The sequence below is a fragment of the Octopus sinensis genome, linkage group LG17 (genome assembly GCF_006345805.1).
Source record: "Octopus sinensis linkage group LG17, ASM634580v1, whole genome shotgun sequence".
Taxonomy (NCBI): Eukaryota; Metazoa; Mollusca; class Cephalopoda; order Octopoda; family Octopodidae; genus Octopus; species Octopus sinensis.
In genome coordinates, this window is record NC_043013.1 from 5,793,690 (window position 1) to 5,810,292 (window position 16,603).

A 16,603-nucleotide genomic window follows, 5' to 3' on the forward strand; every position below is an offset into this window, starting at 1 on the left:
GTTCGGCCAGAGGTGGAACTACAACCAGCTGGAGACAATGTCTCATGGGGCTAAATTACAGCAACATTAGTCCTAAACTAGGACTGCCATTTTATGTTGGCAAATACTCTTTACTCCAGAATAACCACCCTATCCCGACACTGAAATATTTGATAACCACTAGCAAAATTATAATGGGAATAATTTGAAGCATTCACAAAAGAGGATTTTAACTTATTTTACATTTGTCTTTAGTAACCATCATTGTCACTTTTACACCCAATTTCTATATTGGTAGACAGGACAAAATTTCTTGAGGCAACAACATTCTATGACCAGGTAGATGTTCTTCACGATAAACTCATTTTTCAATTAAGGTATTTTATTCAAAGGCAAACTCTTGGCTGTGTGGCCAACAAGTTTCCTTCCCAAACTCATGGTTTCAGGTTCAATATTATAGTACTGGACTAAACAAAACCTTGAGTGGATTTAGCTGATGGAAACTGAAAGAAGCCCTTCGTGTGTATATGCAAGTGTATGTTTGTGTCTATCTCTTGACATCACAATTAGTGTTACTCATTCATTTCCAATACTCTGCAAAAACATGTCTGGCTATGGGGAAATGTCACTTTACTTTGAAACAGGTGAAGGTGGTGACAGGAAAGGTCTCCATCCCAGAAAATCCACTTCAATATAACCCCATGCATGGGAAAGTGGAAAATTTAACTGCCATTTCTAGCAGGTTGAATAACCATACAAAGGCTCTCATTGGTTTGGGTGGGTATTTGTAGATGACATGGTTGTAGAGTCAGGTTGTTCCTGTTTCACTAGTTGCTGTTTAGTCCCAGGTTGTGCTTCATAGAATGGACAGGCCTATGGTCAAAGGCCAAGACCATGCCATTTCTATCTTCCAGAAATGTGTACTTTGAACAACTTTGTTCAATGTATGCTTTTTATAAAGCAGTGTGGTGTAGTGATTTGAGAGATTTGGCTATTACATCTAGCAAGTCAGTGTGTTTGTGTTATCTTGAAATTGTGTGCTGATTATAACTGTCATACAAACGGTGTCTAGTTTGCAATCCACCGTGAAAACATGTCCAGCCATTATGTTGTTGGAAGGACTAGAGGGGAAACTATAACCATGCCGGCATGGATGGGTTGGACAGTTTCACAGGAGCTGTACCAGTCTTCACCATCTGCTTTGGTATGGTTTTTATGGTTGGACGCCTTTTTTTAACACCAAACACGTTTCAGAGTGGAGTGGGTACTTTTTATGTGGTAGCAGCAACGGTGAGGTCAGCAAGTAACTTGCAAGACAAGGCTCTCTCAATTGAGAGCGGGGAGTAGTATTAACTCTTGATACTGCTCTGGTTCTATGATATCCAGTCCAAATATTCTATCTGTTTTATGTTCAAACTGGCCAGGTCTGGTCTTCAGCACCTATCTTCCAATGTCATTCTGAAAATGCACAATTATGTCATTGAAATCTTGAAGCTACAATACATGATGAATTTAATACAATATGAGCGAGCACAAACCTCAACCAAGGCAACGCCGTCGTCTTCTCAGCGATTAGCCAGAGGTGAGTTTTTGAAATGTGCAAAGTGATTAAAATATGACAGACAGACAGAAACAAGTGTCTTGCTGTGGAGGAAACAGTTAACCCAGGCAGAGAGAGAGAGGTGGTGACAATGTGCTAGGATGTACTTTTAAGGTACAAGGGCGATGGGGATATAAATGGAATGGTAGAGGATTGCCCAGGGTGTGTGAGTAGGAAGTTCATGAAAGTGAATAGGGATGGCTATGTGGTAAATATTTTCAGTTTGATAAATCAAATGACTACAATAAAATGTTTAATGGTTGTCTGAGTAGGAATGGTCATGTGGTTAAGAAGTTCACTTCTCAACCACATGGTTCCAGGCTCAGTCCCACTATGTGACACCTTGAACAAGTATCTCCTACCATAGCTCCAAGACGAAGCCCCGTGAGTGGATTTGATAGCTGGAAACTACAAAGCCCATCTGAACATCGTTTTAATGTTCACTTTTGTATGCTTACATAGGCCAGACAGAATTTGAAGTCGAAGCAGATTTTCTACAGCCAGATGCCCTTCCTGCTACCAAGCCTCACCTGTTTTCAGGCAACGTAATATCTTCCCATAGCTTAGCCATGTCTTTAGAGAAGACTGGAAACTTCATTTGGATGACAGTTATACTCACTCACGGCCATTATCTGATGTCGCCACAAGGACACATACACACACTGAACCCTTTTTAGTTTCCCCTACCAGACACACTCACTAGGCTTCGGTGGACCTAGGACTATAGTAAAAGATATTTGCCCAAGGTGCTGCACCAGGCACTGAACCTAAATCCACATGGTTGGGAAGCAAACTTCTTAACCACACAGCTACGCCTGTGCCCCTATGTGTCTGTGCAAATGTTTACATCCTAAATGCTTCACATGAAAAAGCAGTGAACTTTGTTGTTTCTCCTGCCAATAAAATCATCCACTGGTTCCACACTCCCAATGTGGAAGAAAAGATCCCTTTTTCGAAAAACAGACAAGCCTAGGGTGGGGGGGGGAGCAGTAAAATAATACTGTAATAATATATCTAACACATGCAAGATTGGCTAAATGGACATAAAAACCAAATGAAATCAACAATTTGGCCACCAGCCCAGCTCCACCACCAACCCTCTTTTATGTGCCATGGTAACCGATTCTTTTTTTTTTAATGAAAAATACTTACATTTTAACAACATCTCCATCTTTCAATAAAATCTCAGGTTCGCTTTCCAAGGGTGAGAAATGACACACACAGTTGTTGACGGATATGCAAGTAGGAAATGCCAAACCTGAAAAATGAAACAGAATTTTATTGCAAAGATCACAAAGTAAAAACCTTCGTCTGTAAAATCATTCTTGAAATGCAAACTAAAGGAAACAAATAACAAAGATGAAATGGTTACTAAATAAAAAGAGCCAAGAGCTTCCAGATGAAAGGAAAATTGTTTTAATTAAAAGAGCAAGAGATTCAGAATTCCTTTGACCATCTTCTACTTTTTACTTATTTCAGTCATTGTACTAGGGCCATACTAGAGCACTGCTTTGAAAGGTTTAGGTCAGTGGTTCCCAAACTTTTTCACCGAAGTCACATTCCTAGCGCCCCCACCCTCCGACTAACCACCACAAACATATACCTTTTTCTGAAGCAAATTCAAAGCAACTGTATTTCACAAATAAAACCTCACCTAATGAACTCATTATGTTGTTGTTTTTACATAAATCACTACCCCCATTATAACTCCACTTTTCTTCACCCCCCCCCCCAGGGAGCAATACCACCCACTTTGGGAACCACTGGTTTAGTTGAATCAATGAATCCCAGTTCTTAAGTATAGTATTTATTCTATCAGTCCCTTTCGCAGACATGCTAAGTTATGGTGACTTACAAATCAACAAAAGTTTTCCTCAGTTTCTGTCTGCCAAATTCACTCACAAGGCACTCCAAGAAAATAGGCCGACCACGCATTAACACTGCCAGAACCCAAGGTGTCCATGTAGTGCGACTGAACCAGAAATCAGACGATTGCAAAATGAACTTGCCTTTTAACCACATAATCATGTCTGCACTGTGTCTAAGCCTTTAGCATTCAGATTACACTCGCAAAAGAAATGCTTTTTTTATTCACATTATTTTGAATTGATCATACATGATCTTGTAGCTTCAAGATTTGAATGATGTGATTGTTTATATTTAGAATATCATTGTAGGGTAGATGTGAGAGGCTTGACCAGGTCAGTTTAAACATAAAACAGGTAGAAATACTGGGTCAGATATGGCTGAAACCGGCTCTGGCTCTGTAGTACAAATGTCTTGTTTTCAGAATTTTTGAATTAAAATCTTCTACCAAACCTTAGTCACAATTTATGTTCCTAATACAAGCTGAATGATAACTAAGTTATTTTACTAAATTCTTTGTTATATTTAAAGTGATTGAAAGAAACACAGAGCATCTCAAAATAAATACAGTAATGAAAGGGTTAAATGCTAAAACGTTAAAATCAAAGTAAAATATGAATTTGACGTCTACAACTATTTTCTAGCAACTGCCCACATCTGCCGTTTCTCTGAAGTTACAATATTAACAGTAACTAGAAGCTTCAATCTGGATATGAGCAGACTAACAAATCAAAATATCACACACAGTAAGTACAGCATCAACATCAAGTCTGCACTGAATGACAGGAATCAGTGATTACATGAACCGTGTTTAGATAACACAGAACTAAACTTGTGGAAAATAAGAGAGAAAACTGACAAGGCAACAATAAATATCAAGAGATCCTGAAAAGATTGGCTGGACAGTTAGTTATGACCCCTCATTCACCAAATGACTGAAGAGTAGTAAGTCATGGCCTTTAACCTTTCTGATACCAATCCACCCGAGACCATCCCTGGTTATATGATACAACCTTCCGGTTTTAAAGTAATCTAAATCAAAACCATCCATGGAAACTTCATATTAATTTGTTCTTTATAAACACCAGCTTAATAACAACCAAGTTATTTCAACAAAAGCTTTGTTATTAAAATTAATTGAAACAAAGGCAGCGTATTTTAACAAAAAGGTTAATCCAAATTAAAAACCTGCTACAAAAATTTTGTGTTAATTTATGTTCCAAACACCAGCTTAACAATAAAATTATTTCACTAATTTTTTTGTTATTTTTCAAAATCCACCAACCAAAAGCAGTATCAATATTATGGTAGCGAAAGAGTTAACCTCTGCTACATTGAACTCTTCCAAATCCGTGAATCCTTTGAAACTCTCTCAGTATTAATTAACAGAAGGATAAAACTTATACAAATGGAAAATACACGATTAGATCTATTTAACCCTTTCGTTACTGTATTTATTTTGAGATGCTATGTGATTCTTTCAATTACTTTAAATATAACAAAGAATTTAATAAAATAACTTAGTTATCATTCAGATAGTGTTAGGAACATAAATTGTGACTAAGGTTTGGTAGAAGATTTCAATTCAAAACTTATGAAAACAAGACATTTGTACTACAGAGCAAAAGCCAGTTTCAACCAGGTCGGTAGCGAAAACCTGTTAGCATTTAAACCGGCCATATCCAGCCAAAAGTATTCTGCCTGTTTTATGTTCAAAATGATCAGATCTGGTCTCTCACACCAACCCTACAATATCGTTTTAAAAATTAACAGCTACCTCATCAAAATCTCATAGGTACAAGATAATGCGTGATTAGTTCAAAACAATATGGATAAAAAAGCATTAATTTTGGTAGAATAATGCGAACACTAAAGGGTTAAACACAGTTTTAGTGTAAATCTGTGGTGAATTACACTCAGCAACAGATTTCTTAGGAAATCATGAAGATAGGTGCAGGTATGGCTGCATGGAAAGAAGCTTGCTTCCTAACCACATGGTCTTTCCAGGGTTCAGTCCCACTGCGTGGCACCTCAGGGAAGTATCTGCTACTATAGCTTCAGGCTGACCAAAGCTGTGCAAGTAGATTTGGGAGACAGAAACTGAAAGAAGCCTATCGTATATATGCATATATCTGGGTGTGCGTGTGTATTTGTGTCTGTGCTTGTCCCCTACCACCACCTGACAACCAGTGTTGGGTGTGTTCACCCGCCCCCTCAACTTAGCCTTTCAGCAAAAGAGACTGATAGAATAAGTGCCAGGCATATAAAAATAAATAAAATAAAGTACTAGGGTTGATTCCTTTGACAAAAAGTTCTTCAAGGCAGTGCCCCAGCATGACAGCAGCTTAAATAACTGAAACAAGTAAAAGATGAGCCAACAGCTATACACACACAGCTGCTACATTAGAGACTAGAACAGAACGGTGTGTACAAGACCAGCTCATCTGACTTAAAAGTACTAAGACTGACATAAATGAGAGGGAAAATAATGAGGCTAAGTTGCAGTCTTTGGCCCTCCCAATCAACCCTGAACAACCTATCTTTGCTTTATCATATCTTCTAATTTCTCTTTTTTCAAGAGCAGGGTGTAAGTTGAGAGATTTGGGTACTGTTTGTACCAGATCAAAGAACTGTATGGAGACTCCTTCATTAGTTTGAACTAGGTTAAGTGTGTGATAAGGAGAAGGTAACACAAAAGTGATACAACAGATTAAAAAAAAAAGTGATAGAATATTATTGTAAACCGCAATAACCAAGCAGTTGCAGGTGTCTAATTCCAGGTCAGACGTTCTCAACCATTTTTGCATATGGACCCCTTTCATTCGTATTTTACTCTACTAGAGCCCCATGTTTAAAAAAAAAAACATTTTAATAATCAAGTATTAATAATAATAGTATAAAAAAACTGTTAAAATATTGTATATAGTAGAAGTATAACTAGTTTATTCCACATAAATTTTAACAAAATTTATGGACCTTTAAGAGTCATATGGACCACTGATGTAAGCCTATTATCACCCCATTTTTTTTTCTGTATATCCAAGACTACATTATCTAATGTGATCCCTTTTTTAAACTGGTAGAGTGTGATATCAGGAAGATGCCCAGGTAAAGGACCCCATCCCATTATCTCAAACTGATCAGATGTTTAATATCTAAATTGCATTTATAGTAACACATATGGTTGATAGATCATGAGTAACATACTGGGAAAAATGAAAATGAAAAAACATGGTTTAGTTAGTTTGAAGACATATCTCACAGATGATCTGAGATGCATCATCAGTGAGGTTTCTGGAGACTTAGAAGGCTCTGAATCTTTCAACATCAGACCTCCATCCTTACCCAGTTAAGCTTGACCACATAACAACTTGCTCCTCAACAACAGAGAACCACAAGTCTACCCTATTTATCTGAAGCCATCTAGTGACCATCTCCACAGCTTCAGTGATGGAATGTAGGCAGTTCTTCCCCATTTGCTGCACCAGTAACTACAATTTCAACCAGGGCTCTGCAAAATGGACACCTTACAAGACCCAGACAACTGACTGCAATTGACTCACAAAGAGCCCACCAGTACCACCACCTGGAATACAGCTAGGCTACTTAATGTGGTTTAGTGAATACACAGCCACGACTACCACCAAGACAATGGCTAGTATAGTGGGTGTACCATCAAAACCAATGTGAGTTACTTTAACCCTTCTATTGTATTTCTGAAAACTTTGTTTCAATTAATTTTGAAAATCTGAAATATTAAATTAAAAAACTGCCATAATTACACTGATGTAAGGCAATGAGTTGGCAGAATGGTTAACACCCCAGACAAAAAGCTTAGAGGCATCCAACTTTATATTCTCAGTTCAACTTTGCCTTTCATCCATTCAGGGTCAATGTAAACGACTAGCCCCTTCCTCGCAAAATTTCAGATTTTGTGCCTATAATGGAAAGGGTAATTAAACTGCTGCTGTTCGGATGAAATTTTGATAGAGGAAGGTTTTAATTTAGATAATGTAAAACAATAGAAGTTTGTAGTAACTTGGTATCAAATGGGTTAATTGTCTGTTACCAATATTCCTTGATTTACAACCATTTTTATAGGCACAAGAAACAAATTCAATAACTGCTTTTGTTGGAAATCTGGTAAAAAAACAAACAAGTTGATTGTGGATCAAATCTTGTTACCCAAACCACCTGTGTTGATATAGTCGATATATTACCAATGTATCCAACACCATCTGGATTTATCTATTCACAAATTAAAACAGACAAAAATTTAAGATAAAGTGATATCATTACCTAAACAACTGTACAATGTCTAACATTGCCCTAACGTGAAATTTTGGTGTTCTCAAAATTTTTCCCAAATCCACATTTCCTCCACCATAATTTTCTAACATTTTCAAAAGTTATAGAAATTTCAGATTTGGCCAGAAATACTGAATCTTCGAATGAATTTTCAATGCAAATAATAATATTAAAAAATGCTACAAGTGTAGCGTGGTGGTGGACTTTCAATTTGATAGTGTATAAACAAAATGGCCTGCAGTAGTGGAAGTCATGAATTCCAGAAAGAGAATGTCAAGGGAACTTTTTAAATATTTCTTCAGCCATAACCATTTAATCAACTATCCCTCATGGAGACATAATTGGTTTATTACCAACATCTCTGAGTTTTAGAACAAACTCAAAGAGCTAATAGTGAAATATTAAAAGTCAAATAGATCCTTCTCAGTCATATAGACTTATAGGTCCAGTTTCTCGGGTCCTGTGGTGCACGTATTCTCTGCTGGACTGGGACACTTGTCCATTGCAGGACTACACTTTTTTTGCAAGCTGAGAGGATTGGAGCAACATGAAATGAAGTGCCTTGCTCAAGAACACAATGTGCTGTCCAGTCCAGGCATTGAAACTATGATCTTACAATCACAAGTCCAACACCCTAACCACAAGACCACACGTGCCTACACAATGTCAAATAGCTATCTATATATTATCTATGTATCTACACAGTTGATAAGCCAAATACTACTGTTTCCGTCTAAGATAAAATTTCTTAGTTGGTACGTGTTTGTTAAAAACAATATAAATGCTACTTCAATTGCATAAGCTGGGTTGAATATAAAGTTTAATAACTTATATTATACACATCAGTGATTACAAAATAATTTGGTCTAATTCTACCTCTCCCAGATTCTTTAATGCCAGGAAGGTAGAAGTTGGATGGAGCAGAACACTAACACTTCCAGTTGGTATAGTTTATATATTGAAGAAGGCGTTGGGTTGAGGGAGACCCTGTCCAGTGCTGGAGCAACGATAAGATGCACCCAGTGCACACTTTGAAGTGGTTGGCATTAGGAAAGGCATCCAGCTGTACAGAATCAAGCCAAAAACAAAACATGCAAATCAGATATGGCTGCTTGGCCCATTTCTGAAAGCAGTAACTTCTGACTCAAACTGACAACCCATACCAGCATGGAAAGCAGACATAAAATGAGGATGATGCTGAAGTATTGCAAAATAGAGATGTCTTTTAGAAACCAATGCCATGTAAACTGGGAATAAAAGAGTAAGCACCACTACAATGATTCTTCTAATCACAATCAGTTTTGGACACCCACACTAACACGGCTACCAATACCACAGGATACATATAACCCATTGTAGCAACTTAACCACTTGTGCAACTACTAAAACATGGCCCTAAGTGCATCTTCACCCAGTAACTTAACATAGAAACTAAGTTTTAATAGAATTACCCACCAATTGAAATGGGTATCAACTGTGAAACCAACCTCGACCTTAACTACAATGCCTACCTACCACCTTGACAACCAACTGTAAACTGAACACGGAACTCTAGAACTGAGCATCTCATTTTCAACATCTTACAGAAACACACTGCCCCAGCCCCTGACTTCTTGAAGTTCCAGACAAAACCCAGAAACAAAAGGGAGACAATTCTGCATCAAGATAGACAATGATCAAGCAATGGAATACCCAACTAGGATGAAATCACTTCCACCATAACCAGTCAATTGGAATTCTTTATCTACTCAACCAGCAAAAAAAAAAAAAAAAAAAAGGATACCAACTGGACGAATGTAACTTGAGAAGATTTTCCAATAAAATTTAATCAGTTTTTATAACTGTAAACAAACTTCCTATCATCTACCATTTTCTTAGAATCTACAAATTCAGATCAAATGCATTGTCCCTATTATAGAAGGCCCTTCATTTAAAATATCCGAGTTCCTGTCCAAAATCCTCCAACCTATGCTCCACATTAGCTCCAATCACATCAATAGAAGCCTCAGTGATTCTAACCCCTACCTCCATACAACAGACATTCCTTCAGTCTATAAATGTCATTTATCTCTACATCTCTTTACCTGTTTTCCCAAGCATCAACCAAATAAAACCAACCCCTGCATTTCTTAGAAGTCCTACTGCTGTCCCTTCATGTCCCCAGATCCCCACCAGCAGATGATGCTTATTGTGAACAATACCCACTTCTATTCTAGGGAATCCAGAACATAAACAGATATCAGGACTATCTGTAGGGGTTAAGTCTGTCAAGTCTACTGCCCAAGACATTTATGGACCAGCTGGGGCGCACAACTCCTCAATTCCCAAGACCTTTAGCAATATGCTGTGCTTGAGAAGAGCTGTGAAGCCAAATGAAATTGCAGTCACGGTCGATGCTGGTGTCACATAACTGGCACCTGTGCCAGCGGCATGTAAAAAGAACCTACGACACTCTTGAAATAGTAGGCAATAGGAAGGCCATCCAACAGTACAAACCAGGCCAAATCAGACTGGAACCTGGTGCAGTTCCAGTCAAACCATCTAACCCATGCCAGCATGGAAAGCAGATGTTAAATGATGATGATGATCCTCATCTATAGGTCTAGATTACGTCTTGTGAGGAAGAAAATTGTACATAAAGTATGTTATAGCATCGGCATTTAAAGTCCATTTTTCCATGCTTGCATGGGCCAGATGAAATTCATGGAGGCAGATCTTCCTACATCCACATACTCTTCCTGTTGCCAACCATCACCTGTTTCTAAGCTGGGTAATATTTCCCCCATAGTCCTTTGAACTCTGACTGCACAATGGCTGGGCATGTTTTCACAGATAATTGCAGACAACAGTTTGTATGATGGTGACGTTTGTTTCCAATTAGGGTGCAACATCACCAAAGGTCTCAAGGATTGAAGACCAGAAAAGCATGAACACACACAATGGCTTCTTTCACCTTCTGCCTCTCAAATCTACTCACAAGGCTTTGAAGTTGAACACCATATCTTCATATCTATCTGGTTGATTTCAGGCTCAAAATCAGAAGAGATCCATTAACACCAAGTGAAACCCACCAGCAGAGATCTATCTGTATACTATGAATCAACCCTACCAACCAGGGGTGAGGGCCATTTACATACACAATAGAATTTTCCATATAAACAGATGAAGCAAAGCAAGAGACAGAACAGTCAATATCAAATACTTTGAAATAGTGATAATAGCTAACAGCTACCTAGCATCATTTACCAGACACTGGGCTGGGAATCAACGAGATTCCCACCGTTCCTATCTACTGTCTAGCGAAACCACAGCCAAGGGAATGGGCTTGGTACTGATTTGTACCCAACACACTGAGCCTTCACTAAAATACCTGGGCTGGGATTTGGTCCGTACATGATAATGTTTGTAAGCTGGCCAAATGCCATATCAACAATATGGATGTGTGTGTATGGGATTATGCATAGGTACCATGTAACATGTAATAACTGTGGTAAAACTTACATGTAGCAGTGGTTAGGTGGTTGGAGATAAGAGTAACCTGTTCTTTGATTTCACAACCTCAGTCACTCTAGAGCAGTGCTCCGCAACCACTTTTCACTTGAGGTACACTTATATTCTTTTCAAAATTCGGCAGACTAAAAATATAACTAAAAGTATAGGGACAAAGATTATATTGAGGTTACACTGCGGCACACCAGTGTGTCGCAGAACACTGCTTTAGAGTGATCTGTAGTCATGCTTGTATTTCAAAATAACCCTTAACAATGGAAGGAAAAAAGCAGGTCCTTAAATCTGTTTTGGGGAAGGCATGACTACTGGATCAAATCTCCAACATTTTCATCTCTTAAATCTTTGCTTATCTCTGTTGATTATACATAGCCTTTCAATTAATTTAGAAAACCATGAAGGACCAATTAAAATAATCGCCATCATCAAGCTACTATGAAGTAAGAAATTAATGTTAATTTGAATCCTTTTGGTACTATATTTCTATTGCAATAGATTGCTTTTGCTTCAATTAATTTTGAAAATAATGAATTAGTAAAATAACTTTGTTGTTTTTAAGTCGGTGTTTGGAACATAAACATGAAATTTTGATGGAAGATTTAACTCAGATCATTTTAAAGCAATCAGTCTGTATAAAAAAAACCAGCAGTTTCAGGTAATTTGGTTACAAAAAGTTTAAAAAGGTGGGTTTTGTTTTTTTAAAGATAAAATAAATTCTTTACCTTTTTTCATTTCTTTATCTTTCTTGAATACTTTAGATGTTTCTTCAAGCAATAATTCATCCCCAAATTTGCAAATTTGGATAACAGATTTACCAGCTTTACATTCTCCAATGACAAGTTTTAGGATTCCTGTAGAAGAAAAAAAGCATATGGTAAAAGTTAATAATAGAAATGGAGGGGGGAAAAGTCTCTAGACCACCTGCTCTTGCATAAAACACAGGTTTAACCCTTTTGCAGCCATTGCCTTCGTTACAGTTAATTTTGAAAAATAACACAGAATTTAATATACCAACTTTGTCATTGGTGTTTGCAACATAGATTAACATAAAACTTGAAAGTTTTGATTTAGATCACTTTAGTACATGAGGAAACTTATAGAACTAGGGACAGTCACAGGTAGGTTGGCATGAAAAGGGTTAACTTTATAGCATTTTAACTGGCCATATCTGGCAAAAATATTCTCTTTGTTTTATGCTTAAATTGGACAAGTAGTCTCTCATGCCTACCTCACAATGTCATACTAAAAGTAGGCAATCCCAACATTGAAATCTCAAAGGTATTAATTCAAATCAATGGGAATAAATAAGCATTACATTTGACAAAATAATCTGAATGCTAAAGGGTAAATATTTTACGCTATGTAACCAACAGCAACACAATGGCTTCATCAGTAACTAAGTCATAAATGTACAACACTTTACTAATTTATAGCATGGAATACTTTTACAAAACGAAAGTGAATGTAAAGTTTGTGTGAATGTTTTCTGAATGGCTACCTTAAATCTTGTATGATGCATGTGTTTCAATTATAACACACAACCACAAATTCAGATTACTGCCAAACAAAAGCAACTCCAATCTCTATCATCACAGAGTCAATTCTTGTACATAGAAAAACTCTCCCTGTATACTATAAAACCTACAACACTACAGAAACATTTAAAACAAAATCCTTCAGTCAAGGAGAGAGGAAGAATATAAAACAGAGATATCAGTCCAGCTTTATCAAGTATTTTACTGTAAAAAGATAAAGTAGAACATAAACCTTTGTTGTCAAGTGGGTCAGTTTATTTCTAAAACCTGATTTCCAGAATTGATATTTTAACTTAGAAATGTCAAATTTCGCATCAGAGATGGCAGCTTCAGGATAACTATATGACATACACACACAGGTATAAGCATGGCTGTGTAGTAAGAAGCTTGCTTCCCAACCACATGGTTCTTGGTTCAGTCCCACTGCATGGCACCTCGGGCAAGTGTCTTCTACCATCGCCAGACTGAACGAGCTTTGTGAGTGGATTTGGTTGGTGGAATCTAAAAGCCTGCGGTGGGTTTGTGTCTCCTTGTCTTTGACATCATGTGACAGTTGTAAATGAGTATCACTGTCAGACAAGCAGCATTGTTCATTTGTTATTCTGCAAGAACATGTCTGGCCACAGGTAAGTATTACCTTGCTTGGAAACAGGTGAGGGTTAGCAACAGGAAGGGCAATTAGCCACAGTAAATCTGACCTTAATAAACTGTAGAAGACAGCATCATGGAAAACTACTCACCATAAAGATTTTGAATTTATATGGATGTTTACTCCCAAGCTAAGAAGATCTGTGACCAAAGTTTTTCAGACATGATCATCTCAACGTTGGATTTTTTTTCAAGCGTAATGTACCCTGAGCTATTCTCGAATCTGTCTTTTAATGATGGTACAATGTGATTCAAGGGGGATTTGGCTGCTATTTTAAGATTACTGACTTGTTCTGTCATTAATTATTCACTTAAGTAAACTAAAGTACCATGGAATTTTTTTTTCTCCACAGAACTACAAATATTTTACATAAGAATTTAGAATTTCTGAGAGAAAAAAAATCACTTTCTAATAATTATCTTACTGTGGAAACTAATTACTAATCAATATAACCAGCCCTAAAACCATCAAGTCCACAGTTTGCCATGCTGATGCAAATTAGACAAATACATACAGTTGAGACATTATTTATTTTACAGTCAGGTGACCTTCCTCAGACCAGAGACCTGACATGAATGCTTGCTGGGTGGACTTCACTGAAGATCCTTAAGGGCCAGTGGTGGTGGTTTCAAACCAAGCAATGAATTACACCAGCATGGATGGTCCCTGGTCCTTCAGCAAGGCATCCACACAATTCCAGTTTCCACCTACCATATTCCACTCACCCACAACCATCATCTGGGACACACAGCCACAATATTATTCCATTCACTTGCAGCTAGACAGTTAATGACGGGGCTATGTCTTTTAAATTTTACTCATTTCAGTCTATGGCCATGCTGAGGCACTGCCTTAAAGAACTTTTAGTCAAATGTATCAACCCCCTGCACTTATTTTTTAAAGCCTGGTACCAATTCTGTCAGTCTCCTTTGCTGAACCGCTAGGTTACAGGGGCATAAACACACCAGCATTGGTGGTGGTGGTGGTGGGGAACAAACACAAAGACACATTATTTATTTATATATATATATATATACATACACACACACACATATATATATATACATACACACACACACAAACACATACATATACAATGGACTTCTTTCAGTTTCTGTCTACCATATTCATTCACAAGGGCTGTAGTAGAAGATACTTGCTCAAGGTGCCAAGCAGTTGAACTGAACCCAGAGCCACATGGTCTGGAAGCAAGCTTCAGCCACAAACATATGGAACAAAGAGGTAAAATTTATTAAATCAACATGCAATATGATTCTGGAACTCATTTTATTGACCCCTCTTCTCTCCAGATGAATGAAAGGCTAAGTCAACCCTTAATAAAACACAAAGTATTTTCTCCACTCCCTATTTTTGCAAGTCATTTCCCTTCAAGCCACACATCAGTGTGAAAGTAGTTCCACTGAACAGGCTACAAATATCTTATTTACTAAGGAAGCTCACTAAAAGTCAAGTCAGGTATATTTAGTAGAACTAAATAGTCATCTTTCTGAGTCATAACTATTACTTCTCAGCTGTTTGACCATGACCAAAAGTGTACTGCTTAAATCCTGGCCATTCAGTCTGAATTGAATCCAGACTTTGAGCATTACATAAGAATGGTGGAACATGGTTCATTACTCCAAAAAGTCACAAATGAAAGAGACATGCAACTTAGTTAACTCTTTTGTTTCAATTAAAAATGATGAAAGTTTCACTAAAATAACTTATTATTAAGCTGGGGTTTGGAGGATTTTAACTGTTTCCTTATATTTCTGTTGAAATACACTGGTTTTGTTTTAATTTTGGAAATAATGAAGTGGGACATTTTAATTTAGATAATTTAGATAATTTTAAAACAAAGTTTGTATCACAGGACCAAGGGCAGTATCATATAGGTTAATCTTCCATGTAAATATGTTCGACCACCAAGCTGTTTGTTGTACAAAGGACCAAAGGACTAGCGAAAAATATTACCCGACTTGGAAACAGGTGAGGTTAGGCAACAGAGAGAGTATTCAGCTATTGAAAGTGTGCCTCCACAAATTCTGTCCAACCCATGTCAGAATGGAAAAGTGAACATTGAAATAATGAATGATATTCCTTCCACTTGATTTGTTTGACATTTCTTCACCCATCTGTTATCCTCCATACACATCATATGATCTTCCCACCTACACACTACAAAGGTTTCCCTCAAAAGCCCTCACACCCAACTTTCAGCTCATCTATGTTAAGAATACACATCTAACAGCTCGTACTCACCTCACTTCTTTCCAGACAGGTTTCATTTATTCCAGTTAATTGGAAAACAAAACCTTTCTAATTAGTTTGATCAGGTTTTTGGCAAATAATACCTTTGTTCTTAAAGACAATAATTATTCTGACAGGTCATAATTGACCTGATAGTGAGTTATTTGGTCAGGTGACATTCAGTATAGAGAGTATCCTTTAAATGTAATATTTTGATGTAGCCCCTCCGTAGCCAACCTGCTAGAAACAGCAAACCAAATTTTCCTTAAATCACACTTAGTGATAATGTAGTCCAAGACATTTAAAAAAAAAAAAAAAAAGGGGGCCACAGAATGTTTTGACTGGAGGTCTGCTTGATCAGGACTGATTTGATTTGGAGAGCTCAGGTAAATCCTTTTGATATAAAATTACGTTTATCAGATTGTTTTCAGATATATCTATGAGATTGAGATGTGGCCCTGTTTTCTATGACAGTTGGCAGAAACAGCAGTGAACAGAACAAAGATGAAAATGTACCTGTGTGTGTGTGTGTGTGTGTGTGTGTGCACGTGCATGCACATGTCAGTTTAATAGCCACTTTTCCATGCTAGCATGGTTTAGACAGAGTTTACTGAGGCTGACCTTCTACGGCCGGATGCCCTTCCAGTTTATAAGTAAGGCAATACTTCCCTATGATCAGACATGTTTTCATAGAAGATTGGAAACAAATGACACAGCTTACATGATGGTGACACTCAGACACACACACAATACATATTCAAACTTCTTTCAGTTTTCATCCACCAAATTCACTCTCACAAGGGTCTGCTTAGCTTGGGGCTAGAATACAAAAAGACACTAGCCAAAGGTGTTATGCAATGAGATTGAACCTGAATCCAGGCAGTTGGGAAGCAAACTTCTTACCACACA

General features: G+C 37.4%; 1 protein-coding gene across 1 annotated transcript in view; it reads right to left on the bottom strand.

Moving 5' to 3' along the window:
• Positions 1 to 16,603, bottom strand: part of LOC115220868 (proliferation-associated protein 2G4) — a 41,861-nt gene that overhangs the window by 20,866 nt on the left and 4,392 nt on the right. Inside the window, exons 2-3 of the mRNA XM_029791046.2 lie at positions 11,983 to 12,111; positions 2,732 to 2,837 (exon numbers count right to left, since the gene is read on the bottom strand). Coding sequence (XP_029646906.1) covers positions 2,732 to 2,837; positions 11,983 to 12,111 — 235 coding nt within the window. The remainder of the gene's footprint in view (positions 1 to 2,731; positions 2,838 to 11,982; positions 12,112 to 16,603) is intronic.